The 25,914-nt window shown below is 51.0% G+C and overlaps 1 protein-coding gene across 2 annotated transcripts in view; it reads right to left on the bottom strand.

Annotated features, from left to right (window-relative positions):
* Positions 1-45: 45 nt before the first annotated feature.
* The window catches only part of TMEM120B (transmembrane protein 120B), a 40,154-nt gene continuing 14,285 nt past the window's right edge, over positions 46-25,914 (bottom strand). Inside the window, exons 2-12 of one of the 2 annotated variants that reach the window (XM_032471505.1) lie at positions 23,600-23,718; positions 21,744-21,860; positions 18,398-18,457; positions 17,709-17,804; positions 12,911-13,000; positions 5,743-5,808; positions 5,184-5,245; positions 3,583-3,671; positions 2,683-2,747; positions 2,261-2,329; positions 46-1,744 (exon numbers count right to left, since the gene is read on the bottom strand). In XM_032471505.1, coding sequence (XP_032327396.1) covers positions 1,693-1,744; positions 2,261-2,329; positions 2,683-2,747; positions 3,583-3,671; positions 5,184-5,245; positions 5,743-5,808; positions 12,911-13,000; positions 17,709-17,804; positions 18,398-18,457; positions 21,744-21,860; positions 23,600-23,718 — 885 coding nt within the window. In that variant the 3' untranslated portion in view covers positions 46-1,692. Of the gene's footprint in view, positions 1,745-2,260; positions 2,330-2,682; positions 2,748-3,578; positions 3,672-5,183; positions 5,246-5,742; positions 5,809-12,910; positions 13,001-17,708; positions 17,805-18,397; positions 18,458-21,743; positions 21,861-23,599; positions 23,719-25,914 lie in introns of both variants that reach the window. The other variant, XM_032471504.1, reaches the window with a different exon arrangement.

The raw sequence follows: 25,914 nt of genomic DNA on the forward strand, positions 1-25,914 counted from the left end.
GTTTAGGACAGAGATCCGCGAACTACAGTCTGTGGACCAAGTCTGGCCACTGCCTATTTTTGTAAATAAAGTTTTATTGGAACACAGCCATGCCCATTCATTTATGCCTTGGCTGCTTTTGCCCCACGACTGCAGAACAGAGTAGTGTGACAGAGACCATCTGGCCCTTGACGGAAAAAGTTTGCCAACTCCTAGTCTAGGGCAAACCCAAGTGCCTAAAGGGCCAGATGGGAAACCCAAATGAGTGAAGTAGGGCAGGGATAAAAGGGAGTGGTGGGGCCTGTGGCAAACTAGGAAGCAAGCAGCCCATCCTGCACAGGCAGCTCAGCCCAGCCACATGCTGCCCTGTGGGAATGGTGCTAGGTCTTTCCATTTCTCTAGGGAAAGCAGAAGTCTGGGTTTTTATTTGGAATCTTATTAGGGGGAGGGGAAATTTCGTATTTTAAAAATTTAAACCCCTTTGAGGGCCAAAGCATGACTATGCACACCGTCTGTGAACTCTGGTCAAAGGAGATTTCTAGGAAAGTAGTTGGGGGCAGCTGAGGCCCCTGTGAAGAGGCAGAAGATGTTACCAAACCTGTTGGTTTCTTCACCCTCCCCTCGAATACAGAGCCTAACGAGGTGACCAGCAGACCTGCCCTGGCCTCTAAAGTGCGGCCTCAGCTTCCTGGCCTCCTTGAAGTGAGGCTGTTCAGACATCCCGCACCCCACGTTCCAGAACATCTGAGGTGAAGGGAGGGAGCTGGACAGTGAGTGACCTCCATGCTGGCTTAAGTCCCAACCAGTGCTGAGGGTCTTGGTCCCACTCCCTGAGTACTCATTGCAAGAATTTGGGAAGGTGGGCCGAAGGGTGGGGGTCAGGAAGCCCCCAAAAGCGGACCCAAACTTTGTGTCAAAAACAAAACAGAAAAAAAAACAGGTCCTCAAACCAGCCGAACAGGGCAGGAGCGCCCTCTGGTGGTGACCCACAGGAAACCTCGCACCTCAGGCCAAGCCCCAGGCCTCAGGGAGGTAGGGCGGCTTTCCCCAGGTGGCCGGCAGGCAGGAGACTCAGGAAGCACAAAGAGCAAGAGGCACAGACCACAGTGGTTCTCTGAGAACTCACACCCCCACCGCGGAGGCGTGGGGCTTACAGCAGGAGCCGTGTGTCGGGAGGGAGGCTCCACAGCACACTGAGGGGCTTCCTTCCACCCCCGCCTGGAACTCAGTAAGTAGCAGGTCAGCAGGAAATCCAGCCCCAGCGAGGCACGTCCAAAGCCCAACCTGAGGGGCTCAGGTGACAGGAGCAGGGGACAGAGGGGCTCCCTGAGGCTTAGCCTCCCCGCCCCGACCAAGACTGACCCAGTCTCACCGAGAGCAGTGGGGCAGGAAGGCCGCAGATTCTAAGGGAAGGAGGAGGGCCAATATTAAATATGTCATAAATAGGCAGGCTGGGGCCAGCTAATACTGTGCGGACAGGCTGGGGTCACATTCCTTTTGTCCGGCCAGGGACCACAGCCTCGGTCCCGCTCCCAGTGATGCCACTGGCCCCTGAGGTCACTGCTGTCAGTGGCCACTGGCACTGCTGGGGAGGAAGTCCCCCCGCAGCCTCAGGAGTCCGGGGGCTCGAGGGGCGCGTGGGCCTCGTGGCTCACGGCTTCTTGGCCTTGCTTCTGTTCTTCTGCAGCTTGGTGTGAACGACTTTGAGCGTGGTCAGGAAGTTGCCCAGGAAGAGGACGAGGAATGTGAGTGCCAACACGAACACCTGGGGGGTGGCGGACGTGCAGAGAAGGGCGGTGCTCAGGGCAGGGGAAGGTGAGGCAGAGAATGGAACGGAAGGAGGGAAAAGGCCAGGCCGGCTCTGATCCGCTCTCCTTGCTGAAATGCCCACCACACCCCCTGGGACTTCAGCACCCCCTTAGCACAGGCTACCAGCAAACCACAGGGTTTGCCAGCAGAAGGCGGGGATCTGGGCCAACTGGGTGAAGGGTGTGAGTCCTCGGGGTCGGGCAGTGTCCCAGGGGCCCCTCCCTCGGTCCCCCTCATAGTGCAAACCTCCTTGGGCTTCTCAGATCACTAAGGGGCTCTCTAGCCTCCTGAATTCCCTCCCATGGTCTCCCAAGCCCCAGGAGCTGAGCAGAGTAGGCCCCACAGAAGTGGGGAGGTGGGTGGCTGAGGAAGGAATTCTCCCCATGCGGACCCAACCTTCCCCTGCAACCAACACACACACACACACACACACACACACACACACACACACACACACACACACACACCATACCTGCCATTCTCTGCATTCCTCATGGCTGGAGAGCTCAAATAACGTGACGGCGTTGTAGAGCTGCCAGAACTGGAAAGAGGGGAGGTAGGCACTGCTCGCCCCACCCAATCACCCCGGAGCCCCACGTGGGAAAGCCCAGGGAGGGGGGCCAAGCCCCCCAGCTTCTGCTCTCAACTGCCCTGAGACGCTAAAAGCCCCCCTAAATGAAACTGGGGCATCCTAGGCCAGAGCAGCTTGAGAACCTGGGGCTGGGCAAGCTGGTGCCGAGCTCTGGCACCCCTGGACCCAGGGGCCACCCTAGCCCCAGGACCCCGTGGGGCCAGCTTGGGAATGGCTGATGAGAGAGGTGGGGGGGCCTAAAGACCTGCTCCCCACAGGTTAGCCCAGCGCAGGGGGAACCCACAAACTCCAAGGGGACTCACGTGGCCGCAGAACAGGAAAGGCAGAAGGAAGGTGAGGCCTCGCCACATCCAGGACTGAAATCCTTCTGTGGAGAGGAAGGAGGGAGCGAAGTGCCCGTGTGAGGTGGCCCAGCCACACCAGTCACTCTGAGATCAGCCAGTTCTGAGACACATGGGCAGGGGAGGGGCAGAGCCCTCACCTCCTCAGACACCTGCCACCTGGGCCTGATGGCTCTCAGTGCCTCAAGTCACCACGAACCAAGTGGGCAGACAACCCTTACCAATGCTGATGAGCCAAACACTAGGTTTTTAATACTTTAATTCACAAGGGATTTTGCATGTTATTATCAGCCTTTGCATGCATCATTTCCATCGAGTTTTCGACAAAACAGGGCCTACTCTGCAGAATAATTCAATGTAAATGACCATTTCAAAAGATAGTAGACTCTTCTTAAAAACATTCTCCCCTGAAAGTTTAGATGAGGGGTCTCTGAGCTTTTCCAATGGGACACCCAGCCCTATGAGTTCAAGTTAAGCCCACCCTTTCCGATGTATATACATGTATTTTTTTTTACAAATATTTATGTGTAATCATACATAAATTGTGTAAGTGCAAAAACACTAGACTAACATTACGTACATCATAAAACAGACAAAAAATAGGTATTTAAAACGGAAAAGCTAGAGGCCAGCATCAGAGGCCTGGCACACAGCCGGCCTCGCGCTCATCGGCTGAAACGGAACCCACGAGGAATTAGGAAAAGCAATTGGGGTGAGGCCGGCAGCCCTGGCTTTGCACGTGGCAGATCTTGTTAGGTTCTAACTGGCACCTGCTCCCAGTGAGGAGTGCGGGGCAAGGTCTAGGGGCGTGGGGAGGGCCAGTGCTTGTCTCCCCATCCCCAGGCCTGGCTACTCACCCACCGTGAGGTCCAGGTGATTCCTCTCCCCCAGGGCCCGCAGTCGGTAGAGGCAGCCCCTCTGGTAATAATACTGCAGGAACTGGACACAGCCTGCAGGGGGAGCACAGTGCCCAGCTCAGGGCCTGGAGGGCCCAGCCACACCTCCACCGCAGGCGGGGGGTCTTCACTGCCGGGGCGGGGGCGGGGGTACAGCCCCCTCCCACCCACCCCCCCCAACACACACCACACACACAGGTCTGAATCTGCTTTATCCCTCATCCAGAATACAAGATACAAATTTTATACCATAATAAGGACACAGTATAAAATTCAAAGGGAACAAACAGGTCATCTGAAAACCCAACTGAGCCTGAACAAGGCTTCTGGAGCTCTCCTTCGGCATGCAGTAGGCATTCAGTGGATGCTTGCTGGAATGGTGGCATCATGCTGGGAGCCATGGGCAATGCCAAGACACGAGAGAGAGAGTTCCATACAATGGGGTACTTTGTAGTCACTAAAAATGAGGCAGAATTCTGTGTGCTGACGAAAAATACCCATGATGATTGTTAAAAGAATATAAGCCAGGGAGTAGGGTATAGCTCAAGTGGCTGAGTGCATGCTTAGCACTCACGAGGTCCTGGGTTCGATCCCCAGTACCTCCTCTAAAAGTAAACCTAATTAACTCCTCCCCACATAAATAAATAAACAGATAAATATTTTAAAGTAAAAGAATATAAACCAGGTTATAAGCACAGCTATGTAGAAGGCTCCCAAATTTGTAAGCTATACAGAATGCAGTATATGTGTATATACATATTTATGAATAAAAATGTTTGAAAGGACATAGATCTGTTAATACCCTAAGGGTGGGGTTACAACTAATTTCCCTTCTTGGCTTGTATGTTTGTGTTTGTTTGTAACCAGGACTTTATTTAAAAATTAAATTGTATTCGGGGGGAAGGTATACCTCAGCGGAAGAGCTCGTGCTTAGCATGCATGAGGTCCTGGGTTCAATCCCCGGTACTTCCATTAAAAAATAAATAAACCTAATTACCTCCTGCCCCCCACAGAAAAAAGAAAAAAAATTAAAAATAAACTGTATTTTTGAATAGGCAATACATACATGGTAAAAAATTCAAAGGGAACAAACAGGTCCTTGGTGAAAAGTAAAAACACCCACCCTGTCCACAGCCATCCCCACTCTGCTTCCCAGAGGTCACCCGTTATTGTATATAAATCCAGAGCTATTCTTCAGTGCGAAAAAGAACATACATTCCCATTTTGAGGAAAACAAAGTGCTCCCAACGGCACTCAGTTCCTGAAGGCACAGTTGGTCTGGCTCTGCTCTGGAGGGGAAAAGGCACTGACTGGAGCTCTCGGGGGTGAGGGGGTCAAACCACTCCTCTCCTGGGGCTGAGGACTGGGTGGCAGGATGGAGTTGATGGGAGTGGGGGGAGATCGCTCTTTCTGGATTTCCGGGACCCTCCCCTGCCCCTGGGATCAGGGGTCTCCCCCAGTCTCATCCCCCTTCCACACAGACACACCCTTCACACAACTGCCTCCAACAGTGAAAGCCACAGGAAACCGGGCCCCCAACCCCAAATCTGAGCAAGACACACTCACTCTGAAAAATGGAGAAGGCTAAAAACTGATCGCGAAACTTCTGATAAATGAGTCCATCAGGCCTGCAGAGAAGTGGGGGAAAAGAGCAAAGATGAGGCCCGCCGTGAAATCACTTGTTCATCCTGCCCCACCTCTGCTCCAACCAAGAGAGAAAAACAGATTTTAAACCCAATTTCTACCTTCTTTATCACGTGTCCCTGGGGCTGGACCAGGCAGTCTCCATCACTGCTTTAACCCACTCTGGAACCAGGGGAGCTCGCGTAGGCATTGTGAAGCCTCAGTTCCCACCAGTTCCCCGCCCACTGCTACAGCCTCACCCCTGCACTTGCTCTGTCCAGACTTGCTCCCTGTCGCCTCTGTCCTGGCCAGCAGGCAGACAGGACGTTCCTCGGAAAACTCCCCAGCAGGCTTGGGGTATCCCTGCAGCCCCATTGTAGGCTCACGCTTTCCTTCTTGGCGCAAAAAGCTCTGCATCTGGGCCCCCTTGCCCACCACCAGTCCCCATTCACTGGCTCCCGGGGGAGTGAGCAGAGGCCCGGGGCACAGCGGAGACACTCACCAGGTCAGCATCACTCCAGACAGGAACGTGGACACATAGTGGTGAGACACCCACCAGCCTTTGATTCTCAGAGAGAAGAGAAGGAGAAGGCGCTCAGGCAGGGAGAGAAGCGCAGGTGTCTCCCTGCTTCCCAGCTGGTGTCTGTGGGCGGTGCTCTGTGGCCCAGAGGCAAGCCTCTTGGAACAAGAAACTACCCAGGCCATGACTTTCCCCTCTCTCTGTCCCACGAGCCGAACAATCAGAGACCCAGAGAGGCACCTGGGCCTCCAGCAGCTTCCCACTACCTTCAGAACACACCTCGAACCTCACCACGACACCAAGCCCCCCTGCCTGGCCCCCACCTAAGAGGCTCCAGGCATCCTTTTCACTGAAACCCCCAAGCCCATTGCTACCTCAGGGCCTGTTATGGGCTGAACTGTATCCCCCCAAACTGCTGTGTTGAAATCCTAGCTCTAGGACCTTAAAATGTGACTATATTTGGACCTAGGACGTAATGAAGGTTAAATGAGGTCATAAGGGAGGGGCCCTAATCCAATAGGGCTGGTGTCTTTCGAAGCAGAGGACGAGACGCCAAGGGTGTGCGTGCTCACAGAGCAAAGGCCCTGTGAAGACGCAGTGGCCATCTGCAAGCCAAGGAGCGGCCTCCGGAGAAACCAGTCCTGCTGGCACCTTGACCTTGGACTGCTGGCCTTCAGAATTATAGCGAGAAAATAAATTTGTGCTGTTCAAGTCCCCTAGTTGGTGGTATTTTGTCATGGCAGCCCAGGCAGACTAATGGGGCCTTCAAATCCGCTGTTCTCTCTGCCCCAAGCCCTTGGCCTGCCTGCTCCTGGTCCAAATTCAAGGTTTGGGCCAAGTGTCACCTCCTCCAAGAGGCCTTCCCTGGCCACCTATCTAAAAGGGCTAGACAGCACCGCTCTGGATCACACTAGCCCACTTCATTCTCTTCATGGTGCTTGCCACTATCTGAAATTATTTTTTTCCTGTTTGGTTCCTGAACAACCTTCCCCACTCAAAAGAGCAGGGATTTTGTCTTTCTTATTCAGCGATGTATCTGTGGCACCTGGCTCAGAGCAGGTGCTCAACAAGCATGTTGAGTAAATACAGAACATACGCACACAAGTGCGCAGAGCTGCAGCTCCCTGCGCTCCCCACATGGATACTGGCTGTACACGCAGCATCTCACCCCATCCCAGACGCAGCTTCTCTGAAAGCCCCATGTACCAAACCGATCTACTCCCTGCCCACAGGCCCGGACTTCATTCATCCAGACCAGAAGCTGCAGGGTCCTTGTGTCAGAACCCAATGGTCCCCCTGCTCAGGGCCCTCACTCCACAGTGGTGGAGGGAGCCTGGTTGTCACCCCCTCCCCAGCATCACAGGCAGCCTTTATTCTTCAAAATCCCTGAGTGCGTCTCAGGCCTCTGCTGGCCTCCCTGACCCCTCTCCAGGAGCTCAGTTATTGAAACACAACATGACAGCCATGTGCTTTGTCAAATGCACCCTGGGAGCAGCCGGACTCCTTCCTCCCAGGGACCAGGCAGTAGGGGTGGGGATGCCCGAGGCATCCTTGTAGGAGCAGTAGTCAACCATCATCTCTCCAGAACTTTCTCTCAGGAGAGAAATGGAATGGGGCCCAAGTGGGGAAGGGGGTCCCGGGCAGTGCTGCTCCCCAAGGGGACCTGAGGATCTGCTGGTTCGGGGGATGAGCACCTGGATTAGAATTTCTCTTTAACTAAAATCATCCTGTAACTTGCTTTCTTATCTTGACTCCCAGGCCAGTATCTATAGACCTGTCAGTGACTTCTCAAATGTGACACGACTTTTCAGGATGTGACTCTGCCAGGCCACTTAGCTGTTCCTGAACTGTCACTATCATTCTTGCTGCTGCCATGACATCCTGTGGAAGTCCCCTAGCGTGATGACGCTATTTCTCCACGACGGCTACCAGGAAGTACATAGGGTGGTGTTGTTACTTGTCAAACTACCCTCCAGAGCAGCTATCGCAATTTATACTCCCAGCAGCAGCAGAGGAGACTTATCAAGTTCCCCAGCCCTCACCAATGCCGGACACCAAATTTTAAAGTGTCTCCCAATCTTATTAAGTGAAAACTGGTGTGCCATTGGATTTGCATTTGTCCTAATTCGTGGATCTGCATGGTCTTAGAACCTTCCAACCAAACACAGACATCAGAAGAGCAGGGCAAGGTCTTCCTCCTCTCTTCTCTTTGCGGCCCTAGAATAGCTCTGGCCATAAATCAGGTGTCCAGGCAATGGCCTGTAGATGCCTCAAGAGTTATGGTGAGGAACAAGGTTTTATGTGGCTCTTTATTCCTAGCACTGACAGCATCTGGCAAACAGGAGGTACTCGGTAATATCAAAATGAAAAAAGTGATGTCCAGGAGGTGCAGCTGGTGAAAGCAGCAGCTGGTCTAGACGCCACCATGGACATGGGACCGAGGTAACAGGAGACTGGTGCAGGTACCACGTGAGCTCACGGTACAGGACGAGATGTCCATCCACTTCTTTGTTCCCAGGCTCCCCCTCCCCCTGTCCCTGTCTTGTCTGTCAGAGTCTATGAGGACCCCTGGCTCTAATTTTCTGACAGAAAAGACAGTGCGCCCGTCCTTTCAGCTTGAAGAGCAACCAAGAAGTCCTCGTAAGCCCTGGAGTCTCCAAGCCCCATTCTCCTTTGTCCTACCCGCCAGAGCTCCCCTGAGAAATCCCCTCTCTCTGTCTGGGAGCGGCCGGAGACAGACACAAGCTCCGGGCAACAGGCTTGGCTGAGCAGCAGCTTTTAATTTCCCAGCTCGCTGTGCTCAGAGCCCAGCTCTTAATTTCACAGCTCGCTATGCCCAGAGCCCAGTGCTGACAGATGCCACCAATAAACACAGCTCAGTGGCACCGGGAGAGGCTAAAAATGGCCTCTTCCCCAGCGTGCATTCACCAGCCCCACTGGCCATCTGCACACCCCAGGGCTCTGGGCTGGTTTTGTGCACGTGTGTGTGTTTATATAACAGTTCTATTGTGATGTCATTCAGATGCTGTACAATTCCCCATTTAAAGTACACAAGTCAGTGATTTTCAGTATGTTCAGAGCTGTGCAAACATGACCACAATCCGTTTTAGGACATTTTTATCCCTGCGCTCATTAGCAGTCACTCTCTGGGCTCGTTCTTGTAGGGGCTTGTGGGCTTTTTCAACGAGCAGACAGTAGATGCCCCAGGAAGGGTGGCACATTTATGGCCAGAAAGTAGGGACAGCATGTCCTGGCATCTGGGGACTGTGCCTGGAGAGCTCATCTCCCTCCCTTCAGGACACCTTAGCCATGTTTCCATATGTTCATGATGCATGTGCAGCAATCACTGTTGACCCCAGGCTGTTTCTGGCTTTGAGCTTCAGGTCATCGGGCAGTGGGGAACGGCTTCTACATAGAGGCTCTCTCCCTCCCCCGCCACCTCTACACCTCTGTGTCCTAGGAAAGGTCCTTGTGAAAACCGATCAGAGATAGGCATTGGTGGCGTGGCTTGCCAGAAAAGCCAACATGATCCCCAATTCATTACTGCCCCTGACCCAGAACTAAAGGTAGAGGACATCTGCCGTTTTGCCTGTCAATCACTCCCCATTCTGGTTCCTGGCCTCCTCTCAGGGAACCACCTCACCCCCACACTCTGGGTGGCTGGGGTAGAGCTAGGTATGGTATCTGGGCACATGACCCAGAGCTAGCCAATCAGGGCTCTGCATCCCTCTGGCCACAGTGATTGGTTCAGGGACGAGCATGTGACCTGAGCCTAGCCAATCAGAAGCCTGTATCAAGACATGTAGAAGAAAGGCCCTCTTTTCTCTGGGCTTGCTGATCTGGTGGGATGCTGGCCTGGGCTGCTGGGAGCCAGTGCAGGGGACAACTGAAGAGGGAGAAGGAGGGGGGTCTGTTAACACTGAGCCCTTGTGACCTCCCTGAACTACTTATACGCTCCCATAAATCTCCCTTCATGTTTACTCCCATCAGGTGGTTTTCCATTATTTGCAAAATTTACAAGAGAAGTTGACTTGCTCATTGCACTAGTTGAGCTAATGTGCTACATCTCACATGGGGAGGCTCCATCCTATGATGGGGGCATTCCCCCAAACCCCCCAACTCTCTAGGCCAGCTTCCCCCAAAACACCCATAATTCAAGTCTCCAATGCAAGTGGGAACAGGACTAAAGAGACTCAGTCAGACCAAAACTGAGCAGCAAGCCTCCAGAAAGCACATATGGCTCAGGTCCAGCTGTCCTTGGAACGCTGGTATAGCCCCAAGGACCATCCCTCATCGCAGAGTTTGGGTTCAGTTCATTTCTACAAAGGCGATGGGGTGTTTACTGGGTACCAACCCTGAGCCCCTGAGCTGGCCCTGGGACGCTTCAGAGATGAGAAAGGTAGCGTTCATCCCAGTCCAGACCCCTCCCTCCTCCTCACTGTGCTTTCTTGAAATGGTTTCTTAGCTATTCCCTAATAAGGGCCAAGTGTGAGGGGAAACCTCCCACGTGTCTCCACTGCCCACCCTCAGGAGAGAAATCAGCTCTGAGAAGGAGATGGGGGAGGATGGAGGCTAAACATCCAACAGATGTTGAGGATGAGTCACCAGCTTGAATCACCCGGATTCGTCCACTTGCCATGCCTCACGCCCCCACAAATTGGCCTGCAACTCCCGCAGTTGTTCCAGAAGAGGAGGCACCCTTACAGGCCCATCCCACTCACTCCACACTCCCCACCACCAAAACATCTGAATCTGTGCCCCAGGCCAGAGTCGGGAGGCAGGTCTGGAGCAAAGGTGCCATTACAACCTGAGATTCCTGAAGCATGTTTGCTGTGAATAGTCTTTTTAAAAACCGCTATGAGTGCTCCCAAAGGCTCAGAGCGTGTGCATCTTGGAGTCCCTAGCTCAGTGTCTGGCACTTAGAAGATGCTCAATAAATGTGAGATGACTGGCAGGTCGGGGGCAGAGTGGACCGCACACAAAGCTTTCCACGACAAGTTCAGAAACAACCCCTCCTGTGTCACATCAGAGTACCAGCTCTAGGGAGGCCCCTGAAAAGGCCCCACTAAAGTGTCAGGCAAATGAGGGCTTTGGAACCCCACTTTCCCTCTTTGGTCCCCTCTCCTGTCTTACAGGTGTGTCCCACACTTGCAGGGACCTCCACTCAGTCCTGTTCCCTCCTCTTGGGTAACCGCCCATTCACATGTCATACCAGAAAAAAGCTAACCAGAATAACCCTTACTGAAGTGTTAGTGACCATTAGAGGTGCAGCATGCTCTGAACACTCTTCGTATGAGTCCATCAGAAGGAAGAAGCGTCAAGTATGACAGCAAGCCCAGGGGTGCAGAAAGCGAATTAGTAACAAGAAAGCCTCACCAACTGCCCTGGGCCCATTTCCCCACTGTGTACTATCCTGGCTGCCCTCCAACCACACCCAAAAGCAGGAAGATACTGTTCACTAAAATTAAGGAAAACTACAAGTGTTATTTATTTGGTAAGAGCTTCTACTTCAGTGTTTCCCAAAGCATGGGGCACGTACCACCAAGTTTTAGATGGCACTTGAGTGTAACACTAAATGATACTGAATCACACGATAAGAAGTCATCTTCTCCATTCTTTCCATTCTCCCAAGTCAAGCAGAGAGTCTTGGTTAAATGCTAGGACATCTTTAACGCCCCTGGAGATCTGCTCATCTCCCTTCATACACATGTACACACACCTGAGAGAGAGAGCAGGCCTCAGGCTCAGGGCCTTCAGGAAGCAAGAATGACTGACGAGTAAATTAGACAATGAAGAAGTATGTTTACACCACTTCCTCCTCTCTGCAATTGATCCTGGTTTTCCACGTATGGTGGTGAAATAAAGTTTCCTTTTAAAGTAAATTAGTATTTATTTAAGTAAAAACAAAAACAAAAAAAAAAGGAGATGGCTGATTTAAAATGGGAGAAAATTACCATCCAGGTGATACAAAACAACATGGCAAACTGCTGTGCAAGGGGCAAGAGTGGGCGCAGTTTGAGAAACACTGATCTTATCTAAAGGGCTACAAACTACAGGGCTGCGCCCCTCAGAACCGCCGCTCCCCCGGTCCTTACCTCCTGGCTCTACATTCGGGGTAAGGCCTCGCAGGGCAAGGGTCTGCCATAAGAGACCACTGGGCAGAAAAGTGAGAAGGTGGCAAATTACTTGGGTGCCTGGCAAACACCCCAATCTTAAATACACAGCTCCTGGCTGTTCCTCAGCAGCCCCCAAGGAAGCAGGGAGCGGGGAGGGTTGGGAGGCTGTCACTTTTTGTTTCAGGGGTAAGAATGGTGTGTAGAGGAGCAAGTGCATACCCCAGAAAGACACCAGACCTGTGGAAAATGGGTCCTGCAAGTGGCAAGTCGTGGGTCGTAGCTCAGTCCCAAGACTCTCATCTCCCTGTGGGGGACCGTCCACTTTTCTCATCAGAATCCATTCATCCTTCTGGTGGCAATACCCTAATCTTCCTCTGGGGAACCACTCCTCACACTCAGCTTCTGGATGTCCAGTGACGGCCCTGGCGTGGGCACAAGGCTCACAAACAGCCAGTCACAGCAGTGCGTTCTCTGGTCACAGTGATTGGCTCAGAGACAGGCATGAGATAAGTGAGTGCCAACAGGACCCAGTGAGACTCTTGGAAGAGGAGAATGTGCCCTATTTTGCTGGGAATGCTAGAAATAAAGAGGTGAGCCTGGAGCTGCTGGGTGCTCCTATCTGGAACCTGGGAATAAACATAACACAGTAGAAGGCATAGGTAGAGAGAAAGAGAGAAAGTTGGCCCTGAAGACATGATCTGAGCACCTGGATTAAGCCTTACCTGAAGTCAGTCCCAATGGACTCATTCATTGATAAGAGCAAATAAATTTCCTATTGTGTGAAGGCTGTTTGAGTTATAGTTTCTTGGAAGCAAGAAAAGAGAAGACTGACCAAACAAAGCAAGGGAAGTGGGAGCAGCAGACACAGTTTTCCTCCTCCCTGGGCCTGAAGTGCCGCAATACCCACCCGCCACCCGCCACCCCTGCCGCCCAAGGGAGGAAGGGCAGGCAGGTTCAGGGTGACAGCCCTCACCTCCGTGACACAGTTCCCTCTGGCTCCTCCTACACCCCCATAGAGCCAGGCCCCCAGTTACCTCGAGCCATTGCTGATGAGAATACTCTCCCGAATCGTCAGGGTGCAGTAATACCACACCAGCAGGAAGTTGAAGACTTCGTCCGTCACCCTAGTGTAGACAAACGGCCCCGGGGAGCAGGGCAGGCATGAGCACCAGGGACGGCTGTCCCCCCCCCTCCAACAACTGAACAGCGAACCAGGACAAGACACGCCAGGCACAGGCGTGCCTCCGGACAGGCCCGGCGACCCCGGGAAGGCAGCGGGGGTCTCTTCCCCACCTAAAGTGCCCATCTCCCTCCTCACCTCTCTGCCTGACTCCTACCAGCCCTGAAGGCTCTAGCGGAGGTTCCCTCTCCTTCCCTGACCACGACAACCTGTCTCTCTTCTTAATTCCTACTGAAATTTCTGGCGGAATGGCAATAGAAAGACTTTAAGCAGGAAACCTAATATGCTATTTTAAACTGTCCGCAGTGTTAATACATAAACTTCCTCCAACACGTGAAGCCAACACGTGAAACCATCTGTAAACTTTGTTGCACATGCAAAAAGATTCGTATGGTCTCAACTGTAAGATGAACTTAAGAACCCCCTCCCTGCCTCCTCTACGGTGACCAAAGCCTGCAGCTGGGCAGAGCTGGTCCTAAAGGAGAACAGAATAGGGCCGCTGGAGTCGTGCTGTGCCCTGGTCAGAGGGGAGAGCCACAGACACACTGTGTGTGACCCTGTCAGAGGCCTGCCTGGCCTCAGCTTTGCCATCTGTACAATAGGAAGGCTAACCCCTCTTGTGGGCACTCCTGGGTGAAGGATCCCAGGAGAGAGCCTTTAGCAGACAGCCCCTCAGACTGACTGGGAACTCAACAAAGGCTCTACCTTCTAGCAGGTGGCAACTCTGTACCTCCTGGTGTCACACACTCACTCGGTGTGGGGACAGAAATGACTGTGCAGGGGAGGGAGGACACCCCGACCTCCTCCATTTCTCTCCCCAGACTGGGAGATCCTTTTCCCCAACTATAAAGGCCCTGGGAGGGAAATGGGAGGACACAACTTTAACAATAATAAAAGACGCTGGGAGACGTTTGGAAGGGGTTGAGAGAATGAAGATAACAGGCTCCTATTTCATTAAATGTGTAAAGTCCCCAAAGAAGGGATGACATTTGAGCAGGAACTTGAAGGTTAAATATATGGAAATGTGCTTTCATTAGAATTGATAATAACTAAATTTGACCTGTTGAAATGGATACATGTACATAGTATGCTCACTTACATTGTTCCACTTTTAATTTCATAGAAAATTAAAGCATAAATGCTACACATTGCATAAATGTGTATATTAACATATTTGTTTAAAGCTTAGATCAAATAATCAATTTGATATACTAAATGCTATCTATCCTAAAAAAAAAAAGACATTGGGAGGTGTCTTTTAAGCTATGTGACCCTGTTTCATGGTCAGAGACGACAGACTCCCAACCCCACTGAACCCTCACCCACAGAGGCGATCTTGGGAGGGTCAGGAACAGACTGGAGTTCAAATCCAGACTCTGTCTCTTCCCAGCTGTGGGACCAAGGACAAGTGAGTGGTTCTCCTGCACTGTTACTTCTCCACCTGTAAGGTGGGGAGAGTCGCAGCACCTCCTGGGTGGGCTGCTGGGAGCATTAGCTGAATTGAGTACGGAAAGTGCTTACTACCATGCCTGGGCATAGGAAGCGCTATGAATTCCCTGTCATAATAATTTTGGAAGCACCACAGAGTGTCCAAAGTTCAAAAAGTGAGTCCCAGATGCCTAACTCTGAGGAAATCAGAAGCCTACTTGACTTGAGCAGGAAACAGAGGAGAGGGGACAGTCTCCCCGTGCAGACAGTCACTTAGGTAACTCCAGGCAAGAGACAGGCCTGGGAGTGACTGGGGGTTCCCAGGGTATTTTCCACTGGAGACAGGGGTGGAAATAGTTTTATGGCCCCGGCACTTCAGGGACATGCTTGAGGTGCTGGTCTCGGTCTGCTCTGCCAGAGCATGTGAGTTTTCTGTTGCTGGGGTCACAAATGAGCACACGCTCAGTGGCTTAAAGGAACACACACTTACTCTCTTACAGTCCTGGAGGTCAAAGTCTGAAACAGGTCCGCAGAGCTATGTTCCTTCTGGAGCTTCTGGGGCAGAATCCATTTCTTTGCCTTCGCCAGCTTCCAGAAGCCACCTGCCTTCCCCGCGGCACAGCCCCATGTCACTCTGACCTCTGCCTCTGTCATCACACCTCCTCTGATTCTGACCCTCCTACTTCCCTCTTATTGGGACCCTTATGATTATACTGGGCCCCCAGATAATCCAGGATAATCCCCCTATCGCAAGATTCTTAACTTAATCATCTGCAAAGGCCTTCTGCCGCATAAGGTCACACCTTCACAGGTTCTGGAGATTCCAACATGCATATCTCTGGGGACCGTATTTCAGCCTGCCACGCTGGGCCAGCACCAGTAACTGGGAACTTGCAACACTGCAGGCATTTTACACAGACCATCTCTCTGGATCCTTGAACAACCTACAGGGCTGGCTCCCGTGGCAGGTGCACTGACCCCATCCAGGCCTGTCTGCATGACTTCCAACAGCCAGAACCAGAGTTCACTCTGCTGGTTGAGAGGCAGATCAGGAGGGTAAAGGGTGGAGATTAACACTCTCTGGGAGTCACTCCTCCCTTGATTGACAGCAGATGAAGGAACAGGGGGTTAGATAAATACCTCTGCTCCCTCACCCCTTGGTTGGGATAAACTGAGGCATGCTCTACGCTGTCCCCCAGCAGCACTGAACTCCAGGTGCCTTCCCCTCCTCAATTCCATTCCCCTGCCAGTGCTTCCCGGGATCACCTCCTGAATAAACTACTGGCACTCGATGCTTGTCTTGGGGGGTCTCTTCTGAGGGAATCCAATCTCAGAAAGTCCTACTTCCCATTTTACAGATGAGGAAACTGAGGCCCAAGGATGCGCTGCCCTTCCAGCCCCTCTTCCCCTGCCCTATTTTTAACCCATAGAAGGTGCAGTGGATTGAAGAGTCTCCCCCCCCAAATTCATATCCACCCAAGACCTCAGAATATAACCTTATTTGGAAATAGGGTCTTTGTAAATGTAATTAGTTAAGATGGGTTATACTGGGTTAGGGTGGGCCCTAAATCCAGTGACTGTATCCTCGTAAGAAGACCACGAGAGAGACAAAGAGGGCAGGTGGCCATGTGACGACAGAGGCAGAGACTGGAATCAAACAGCTTTAAGCCAAGGGAACAGCAGGACTGCGGGCCACCGGGAGCCAGGAGAGGCAAGGCGGAGTCCTCCCCTAGAGCCCTCGGAGAGAGCACGGCCCTGCCAACACCTTCACTTCAGACTTCTGGCCCCCAGAACAGGGAGAGGATGTATTTCTGTTGTTTTGAGCCCCCCAGCTTGTGGTGCCTTGTGACGGCAGGCCAGGAAAGGAATCAGAAAGGACTGGGGCAAAATGGAGACACCAGGCCCTCAGGGAGCCTCAGAACTTGACAACCACCACAGGTTTGTCCTTTGAGGCCCCTAGAGGTCCCAGCGCAAGGAAATCTGGTTGCACACCAAGAACGTTTACCCCTTCTGGGGGCGTGTGAGCAGGCATTACTAACGTGAGCAGCCTTTGCCCTCCAGGGAAACGGGCCAGGCCTGAGGCAGCAGGCGGGCACGGACCCAGGGCCTGAAAGGGCCTTTGGACGCTCAAGTGGCCAGTCCGGCAACAGGACTCCCAGCCAAGCACCTGCCAGGAAATAAACCCTTGACACTTGGGCCAAATGCCAAAGCCATACTTGGCTGCCTCCCCTCATGGCAGAAAACCCGGGACCAGAGGGGGAAAGGAAAGCTCCTGGGGCAGCACAGCGAGCTCACTGGCCTCGTCCTGCTTGAACAGAGCAGCTGACCTCTGAGCAGCACCACCGGGTGCCAGGCGCAGGGCGGAGCCACACGCGGGGTTAACGCACCGAACTGTTGCAACAGCCCAGTGAGGCAGGGCCTGCTGACACCTTTGTTCTACAGATGGGGAGACTGAGGCACCCAGAGGGCACCCGCCCTTGGCAACAGCCAGTAAGTCTCAAAGTCAGGACCAAACCCAGGAGGTCTGTGGTCCATCTATCTCATTCTTTCTTCTCTTCATTTTCTTCCTTCCTCTTTCTTCCTCCCCTCTTTCTTCTTGTAACTGAGATGTAATTCATATACCATAAAATTCACACTTTTCAAGTATGTAACTCAGTGGTTTTTAGTATATCCACAGCGTTGTGCGATCATTACCACTATCTAGTTTCAGAATGTTCTCACCACTCCACAAAAACCCCTGCATCCCTTAGCAGTCACTCCCCATTCCCCTGCTCCCAGCCCCTGGCAGCCACTAGCCCATTTTCCATCGCTATGGCATTTGCCTGTTCTGGACATTTCTTATGAATGGGACCACACAGCATGTGACCTTTTGCGTCTGGCTTCTTCCACTCAGCATCATGTTTTTAAGGTTCCTCCATGTTGCAGTGTGTGTGTCAGTACTTCATTCCTTTTTTGTGGCCAAATAATATTCATTGTATGGATGGATCACATTGGGTTCTTTCTTAACTCCTATGTTACAAGGCCTCTCCAGCAGCCTTCAGTAGGTATTTGTTGGATGGCTGTCGGGCAGACAGGACTGCTGTTTCCTATAAGAAATGACCTTTCTCTACGCTATACCTCATCATACCAAACGCTGGAGAGGCGGGAGTGGCCCTGGATCCCGCTCTCACAGCCCCCTTCTCCCCCCCACCACATGCCCACGCACACGCCACCACAGCCGTCACCTGTAATGCAGGACAAATCGACATGCCACAGCTCCCAGGAGCAGGATGATGGTCAGGTAGAGCTTGAACTTCTCATACTCGTCCTTGTAGGCAAATCTGCAGTGATAGACACCCCCAGGAAAGGTCACATAACTATATCCCACCTGGGGGCAGGACCCTCGCCCCGTCAGATCCTTGACCTGCTGATCACACTAAGGGAGAGACTTTGAATTGATGGTGATGATCAAGTAGGGAAAGCGGGCCAATGTGCAAAGCTTCCTAGGTCCCTGGAATCCTGGTTTATGGCTCCAAGCCCATGAAGGGCAGGGAGCAGAAACAGGATCTCCTCCCCAGTTAGCCATCGCAGCAGAAAAGCCATGGCTCCATTTCCCCTGGAAAGTGATAGATTTTAAGTGGACAGGACTGCCTCCTCCTTGGGAGAAATGTGCGTGATAAGGTGTGCAATGGACTGGGGGCCACTTCTCACAGGAAACTGGCACTGCTGTCCACCCAACACGCTGACCCTTTGAAAGGAAGGAAGGTGGCCTACCCACTGAGGAGAGCATCAGGAAAACCAAAAGTCGCAGTCCCCACTCTGAATGCTTTTCTATTTCTGCAAAAGTACCAGCTTGGTCCCATCTCTCCTGGGCTGAAAAAGCAAAATGCCTGGATTCCGTGAAGTCAGGCGGAGCGGCGTCTGGGGTACTTACTTGGCCTGGTTGCTGAGAAGGGTCACGTTCACATTGCCGAGAACCAGATTTAAGTAGAGCCTAGAAGGAAAGACCTGTGAGGACCGCCACGGTCTTTAACAGCCTGGGGAGTGGGCCCCAGCCCAAAACATTCCAGCCGAGCGAGCCCAGCACTGAGCACCGGGTGTTAGACAACAGGGTGCTAAGCTCAGAGGTAAAAGCCTCACCTCGAGTGAGAATGAACAGTGATTAACTAGAGAACATGACAACTGTGACCTGACCGTCAGGATTAACCCATTTCCCCCCATTTCACATGGCTTAGAGACCATATTTCCCAGCCTCCTTTGCAGCTAACGTGAGCATGTGACTAAGCTCTGGCCAATGAGGCAAAGGCATGTGTACGACCTCTAGTTCAGTTTACAAAAGACCGTCTCTAAGTACACAAATCTTAAGTATATAACACGATGAATTTTTACATATTTATACAACTGTGTAACCAACACCCAGGTCAAGGAATAAAATGCTTCCAGCCCCAGAAGGCTCCCTCGTACCCCGTCCCAGCCAGCACCCCCGCCAAGGGGTGCCACTGTTATGTTTTCTATCACCGTGGATTCGTTTTGCCTATTTTTTATATTTTCACATAAATGTATAGAATGTGTTCTACTTTATGCCTGGCTTCTTTCCCTCAATGTTGTGTCTGCGAGGTTCATCCAGGTTGTCTGCATCAGTGGTTCCTTCTTCCGCACTGTGTCTATTACTCCATGGAGGAGAGGAACCATAACTTATCCATTCTCGTCTTCACTCTACCACTGATGAATGTTCGGCTTGTTTTCAGTTTTCAACCATTATAAATACAGCTGCTGTGAACATCCTGTTTTTTTTTTCCTAACTCAAGGTGCAATTCACATACCATAACATTAAAAAATTTTTAAGTAAAAACAAATTGTACAATGTAATGCTTTCTAGTATATTTACAATGTTCTGTAGCCATCAGCATCACCTAATTCCAGAACATTTTCATCACCCCAAAAGTAGGCGCACACCCATGAGCAGTCACTCCCATTCCCCACTCTTCCCAGCCCCTGGCAACCACTATCTACTTCTCGTCTCTATGGATGTGCCTATGCTGGACATTTTGTATAAATGGACACATGCAACGTGTGGCCTTTTGTGTCTGGCTTCCTTGCTGTGAACGCTCAGCACTCACTTCCATTGGGTGTATAAATATATATATATATACCCCTAGGGGTGGAATTTCTGGGCTGCAGGGTATGTATGTGTTTGGCTTCACTAGGAAATGGCAAACGCTTTTTGTGAAAAGGGATCTGCTTGTCCTCTGCTGCCCAACTCCTCCCCGCTGCCTGAGAATGTGATGGTGCGAGCCAGCTCTGGCCATGCAGATGAGGACAACTCCCTCAGGAACCCACCACTCTTGGCCTACTCCCCTCTGGCTTTGTGCATGAGACAAAAACTTCACAAGTCACAGCCATTGTACTGTAAGGCTTCTGTGACAATAGCCTATACTCTAACACACTAGTAAAGGTGCAAATGAAGGGTTATGAGAGCTCAGGGGAGGAAAGATTAATTCCACAGAGGGAGAGGGGTTTGGAAAGGCTTCACTGACGTATAGTAAGATTTGAACTGGGTTTTGAAGGATGAGTAGAAGTTTGAGAGGAGAAAAGGGAACAAAAAAAACCTTCTTTCTAGCTATAAGTAAATTCTAGGGGCATCTTCAGTCAGCTGTACCTGGAGTAGAAGTGTAGAAAAGCCATGCATTTAAAAAAATTTTTTCCTAGTGTCTTTTGTGTGTGTGTGTGGGGGGGGTGGTGGTAACTAGGCTTTTTTAAAATTAATTAATTTATTTATTTATTTTAATGGAGGTACTGGGGGTTGAACCCAGGACCTTGTGCATGCTAAGCACATGCTCTACCACTGAGCTATACCCTCCCCTCAAAGCCATGCATTTTTCCCACCATATATATAGTCTCAATATATAGTGCCTGAAAAGGCACTACAACTTCCCTTCAGAGAATCGCTTTTTTCCCTAGGCCCTAGGGTAAGGCACATGACCCAGGCTCAGCCAGTTAAAGGGGTACAACCCTCTGACTGGGCGAATAATGATCACATGACACCATCTAGACCAATGAGAGTCCGTATTGGGACTTTCCCCAGAACTGCTAAAGAACAAAGAGGCTTTCTTTACTGGATTTGCTAAGCAGGTAGGATGCAAACGCAGAGCTGCTGGGGCCAACCTGTAGAGAAAGCCTGCCCAAGAATAAAACTCACCCACTCAGAAAAAGAAAGCTAAGTGAGAGACGCTGCCTAACATTTGAGCAGCAGGATCCAACCATACCTACAGCTGTACCTGGACTTTTTAGTTACATGAGCCAATAAATCTGCTATTTTTTTTTACTGAGTTATAGTCAGTTTACAATAAATCTGTTATTTTTAATTAAGCAAATTTGACTTGGGTTTTCTGTCATTTGTCATCCAAGGATTCCTGACTAATGTGAGAGGCACAGAGGACTAGAGAGATTGGAGCTGGGAAAGTGGATTTGAGTCACACTATAAAACAAGGTCATGCTATTTCATTATGTAGAAAATTATCACCATCCAACGCATGGAGTTTTTAACCAAATACAGTAAAAAAGGATAAGACGAGAGGGTTGGCTCTGATAGGAGGCTCTGATTCAGTGCTAGGCCAAACCGAGAAAAGAGGTCAGAGTGAAGTGACAGGACATGCGTTTAGCAGTCCACGTCAGGTCATGATACAACACTGTCAGAATCTCTCTCTGGAACAGGGTGGCGGTGATGCCACTTGAGGAAGGAGATGGGACTTCTCTGAAGGAGGAAGATGGAAAGAACACAGGCTCTGGAGTCAGATGTCAGCCCAGGCTTGGCCACCTGCGCAAGAGACGCCCTAATGACTCTGGCCCTCGCAGACCGGGGACTCCTGGATCTGACGCACCCGGATGTTGAGGATGCAGTGAGTGACGTCAAGAGCGCACGATGCCGGGCACACAGCAGGCCCTGAATAAATGTTTGTTCTCTTGAGAGAGGATACCTTTCCCCTTGACCCCAGGTGGCACCAGGCATGTGGCAGATGCCGGGAACCAGCTCCTTCATCTGGTTCCTTGAAAAAGCCCTCCCAGGAATGTCACTACACGTGGTGGGGGCCGAGGTCCCTTCCTGGGTTCATGGAGGAACACGTGAGGAAGCTTCCTTCTCTTTCCTGACCTTGTTTCCTCCTTTCCCCCTCAAATTCAAGCCCCAACAGGGAGGCAGGAGCCACATGGACCAGACGCTCCAGGCCTGAGCGTCTGCCCACAGCGCCGGCCGGGGGAGGGGGTAAGCTCCTGGCTCCTACCCGTTCCTCTTGGGCAGGTAGGCCTCCATGTCAAAGAAGACATTCTGCCGCTCCTTGATGCTGGCGCCCATCTGCTGAATGAGCTCTGCCTCCTCCCGACTGGCATGACGCTTGTACCTGTGGTCAGAGATGTGGGCACAGGAGAAACAGGGGCGTTACTCAGGCTGAAGGAAGAATCTGGAAGCTCTGGGCACAGCCCTCCCATCTTTCCATCTCAGTGCTTCTGGCAGCCTCAATTCTCCATCTGTATTCTCTGGGCTTGATGCTGGCCTCCTGCCAGCCTTATGACCTTGGGGATGTCCTTTAACCTCTGTCTTATTTTCCACTCCTCAAAACAGAGATGACATCGGTCCTACCTTGCAGACAATGGCATCTGAGGATTAAGTAAGCAAATGAAATGCAAAACATTTAGAACACCTGACACATAGTACAAGCTCAGTGGACATCTCTTGGCGATACTATCCTTCTTGCTGGTCTATAGGAACAACCCGGAGATTACTAACAGGACAGACAGGAAGGTGCTTTAAAAGTATGAGCAGTCAACCAATCAAGGTCTAACTGTTATTCTTTGGTGATATTTAATCTCAAAACTAGAAAAACAAGTCATAGACGTTCTCAGAATCGCAGGGGTCCTTCGCGTAAGAACCCATCTTATGGGTCAACCTTCTAACCCAGTGGTTCTCAACTTGGGAAACTACACAATGTCTGGGAACATTCTGGTTGTCAAACGGGTGGAGGGCTCTACTGGCATCTAATGGGCGGAGGCCAGGGAGGCTGCTAAACATCCTACAAAGCACAGGACGGCCCTCAGCAGCAAAGAATTATCAGCAGTGCCAAGGCTGATAAAAGACTCCTGAGTCCTGCCGTCGGTGACGTGTTTTTCCAAGGCAGGGTGATGTCATTACATGGACCATCCACACTATACCCTGTGACTAATGGGCCCCCATTTCCAAAATGGCCAGTCAAGGTTAGGGGTATAATCAGTAACCGTCCCAAAAATTGTCCATGAGGGAAGGGAAGAATTGACCAGGAGTCACAAACTCTGGAATGGAGGGCCAGCTAAGTGACCTGGGACAAGCCACTGAGAGCCTATCTCCCTGCCTCCTTAAGGGGTCACAGCATCCACTGGACCCCTTCACCTGCGGGGGATGAGAGCACTTCCCAAATCATGAAGACAAGGGGCGGGGAAGTGAACAGGTGACCCTGGCCTCAGGAACTGAAGGAAGCCATGAGCTCAAGCATATCCCCACCAGGAATGCTGGACTTCTGACCCCCTCACCAGAGCCCCTGGGGGGGTGAGCCCCCACACCCAGGAGAAGGGTACTTGCTATTTACCTGCCCAATAGGACTTCTCTTAACAACTTTCCTCTGGGGAACTACATCTTATCCTCTCTCCCCTCCCATATGGTTCAAGTAGGGCTGTCCTATCCCATAAACTGAGTATATGACCGAGAGTTGCCTAAAAAGAGGCTCAATGACTGGTTTGCAGATGGGCACGTAACCAATTCAGCCAATGAGGCTCCCACCCAGAACTTCTGCTGAAAGACGAGTTCTCATTCTGCTGGGCTGGCCAAGCCAGTAGGAAGAAAGGCTACAGGATAAAAGCCTGGCACTGCTGGTGGCCATCTCAGTGACCACCACAGCCTGAGAGTGACGCCAATCTTAAGGAAGGCAGATTTCAGAGGGAAAAAAGCCAGATTCCTAAAAACACCCTTTGACCCCCCCCAGATCAAGTCATGCCTGAAGCTACTCTTGGTTTTTTTCCATCAAGATTTCCATTCTCTGCTCAAGCCAGTTTTGACTTGGGATTCTGTTCCTTAAAGCCAGGGGAGCCTTTCAGTTGCAGCCCCGCCTACCTCTGGAGTGTGTGCTTCAAGTCCTTCAGCCGCGTCTTCTGCTTGTTGATGGAGCAGCTGCACAGCGTCTGGAGTGCCGTCAGCTCCTCCAGCTTCTGCCTGTAGATCCTGTGGGTTTCCTGAGGGATGGAGGGGCCCAGGCAGGGTATACAGGAGAACATAAAGGGGTCGTTTTTCACCGTGTGCTTGTGTCAGGGGATGTGACTACAGAAGTCACAGTTTGACAGTTCAGATGCTACAACTACAACTATTAAAGACGTGCCTTATAAAACTGGGACTGGCTCTGGGGAAGCCAGCACAGCACTTGTATAATAAGGACCTGCTGGGTCTTTTCCTGCACAGGGGCCATCCCTCCTGATGGGAACAACCACCAAATATGCCCCTGAGGAGTCAGCCCCCTCTTGTCAATTCCTAGTCCAGATGGTTTGAAGAGAGCTAACAGTCCCCATGCCAAGAGTGATCATGTGATTCAGGCTTGGCCAATCAGTATCCTCGAATCCCCTGGCAACTAACTGGTTCAGAGGCAGGCACATGGCTCAAATTGGGCAAATGAGAGTCAACCCTGGGACTTTACCTAAAAGTGTTGGTTTAGAGATACCCCTTTCTCCTGGGTTTGCTCATCTGATAGAAGGTACACCTGGGGCTGCTGAGTGGCGAGAGCCTGCCTAAGAATGAAGCCAAATAGGAAAACAGAGTTGAGACATGGCAGGAGACAGAATTCTCACAGCATCCTTTCAGCCCTTGGATCTACCAGATCTGAGTGTCATGCTATCTAATACTCTTGGTTCTGTGAGTCAATAAATTCCTTTTCACTTAGTCCAGTTTGAGCTGGGTTTCTGATCCTAGCAATGAAGAGAGTTCTTGCTGTGTCAACTAAGAAAAGGACATACCTCTTTCCTTGAAGCCAGCCCTCCCCATCCCAGGCACAGTCACCCCGATAAACTCAGTGTCTTATTCCTGGAAATAACCACTCAGGGCCACAAGGCCAGAGGAAATATGAGAGACTTCACCCCAAAGCAGGGGGAGTGGAACACAGTGACTTCTCCACATTGTTGCCACAGCACACCTCCCCCAAAATAACACCATACGCAGGAAAACAGCCAGTTTCCTCTAGAGTTCTGATGACCTAAGACAAACACCAACAATTTAGAGAAAACAATGGAGGGGACAGGGACCATAAAATTAAAAACAATAATACAATGAACATATTTAAAGTGGCGATTTCCTTGGGTGCTAGAGAAATGCACTTATCAGAAGGAGAGAAAACGGGGGGATGGTCAAACAGTGAGGCCAGAGCCTAAACTCTCATATCTGCCAAGAGGGTTCCTAGATACGAAGGTTAAGCCAGAAAATAAGAAATAGTGAAGGCCATGAAGTGAATAAATGACAGTTGGGAGCAACAAGGAAGAATGTTGTGAGCAAGTCTCCCTTGGCCCCCAGGTGAGAGGGCTCGGTCCCCTGGATTTACAGAGTTTCCTCACTCCTTCCTGGACCCCCAGAGAGGAAAATCATGTCTCTTTTTAAATTTAACTTTCAATTTTTAGGTAATTTCAAACTTCAAAAGACTCGTAAGAGGACAAAGAACTCCCTCATACTTTTCACCCAGATTCACCACCGTTAACCTTGTGACATATTTGCTTTATCCCCCACGTAGGTGCGTGTGTGTGTGCTCTTTTTCTATAACAGGCCATCAGTAAACTAAGCCCACTGGCCAAATCTGGGCAACTGATTTTGCATGGGCAGTGAGCTAGAAATGACTTTTGCCTGGTTGAAGAAAATCAAAAGAAGGCTATTTCATGACATGTGAAAAGCACATGAAATTGAAACTTCAGTACCCATAAATAAATTTGATTGGAGCACAGCCATGCCCGTTCATAGATACACTGTCTGCGGCTGCTCTGTCGCTGCAACAGCAGAGCGAGTGGTTGTGACAGAGACCGCGTGGCCTGGAAAGCCCAGAATGCTCACTACTTGGCCTTTTTTGCCAAAAGAGTTTGCCGCCTCCTGTTCTAAGCCTTATGGAAGTTCCTGGTAGACCACAGGCTCCTAAACACTTCAGTGCGTATTTCCTAAGGACGTGACATTCCCTTGTATCTCCAATTATCAAATACAGAAAATGTAACTTTGATACAATACAATATGATGACTTCAAACAACATCCAAATTCAAATTGGGATGGTGACTATCTCTTGATGGCAATTTCCCCCCAGACCATGGACCCAGTTGGATGTCATGCCTTGTATGACTGCAGCCTGGACCAGCGCCCCAACTTCTGTCTTTCATGACAGCAGTATTTTTAAAGAGTTCCGTCCAGT

Source organism: Camelus ferus, chromosome 32 (assembly GCF_009834535.1).
Source record: "Camelus ferus isolate YT-003-E chromosome 32, BCGSAC_Cfer_1.0, whole genome shotgun sequence".
NCBI lineage: Eukaryota > Metazoa > Chordata > Mammalia > Artiodactyla > Camelidae > Camelus > Camelus ferus.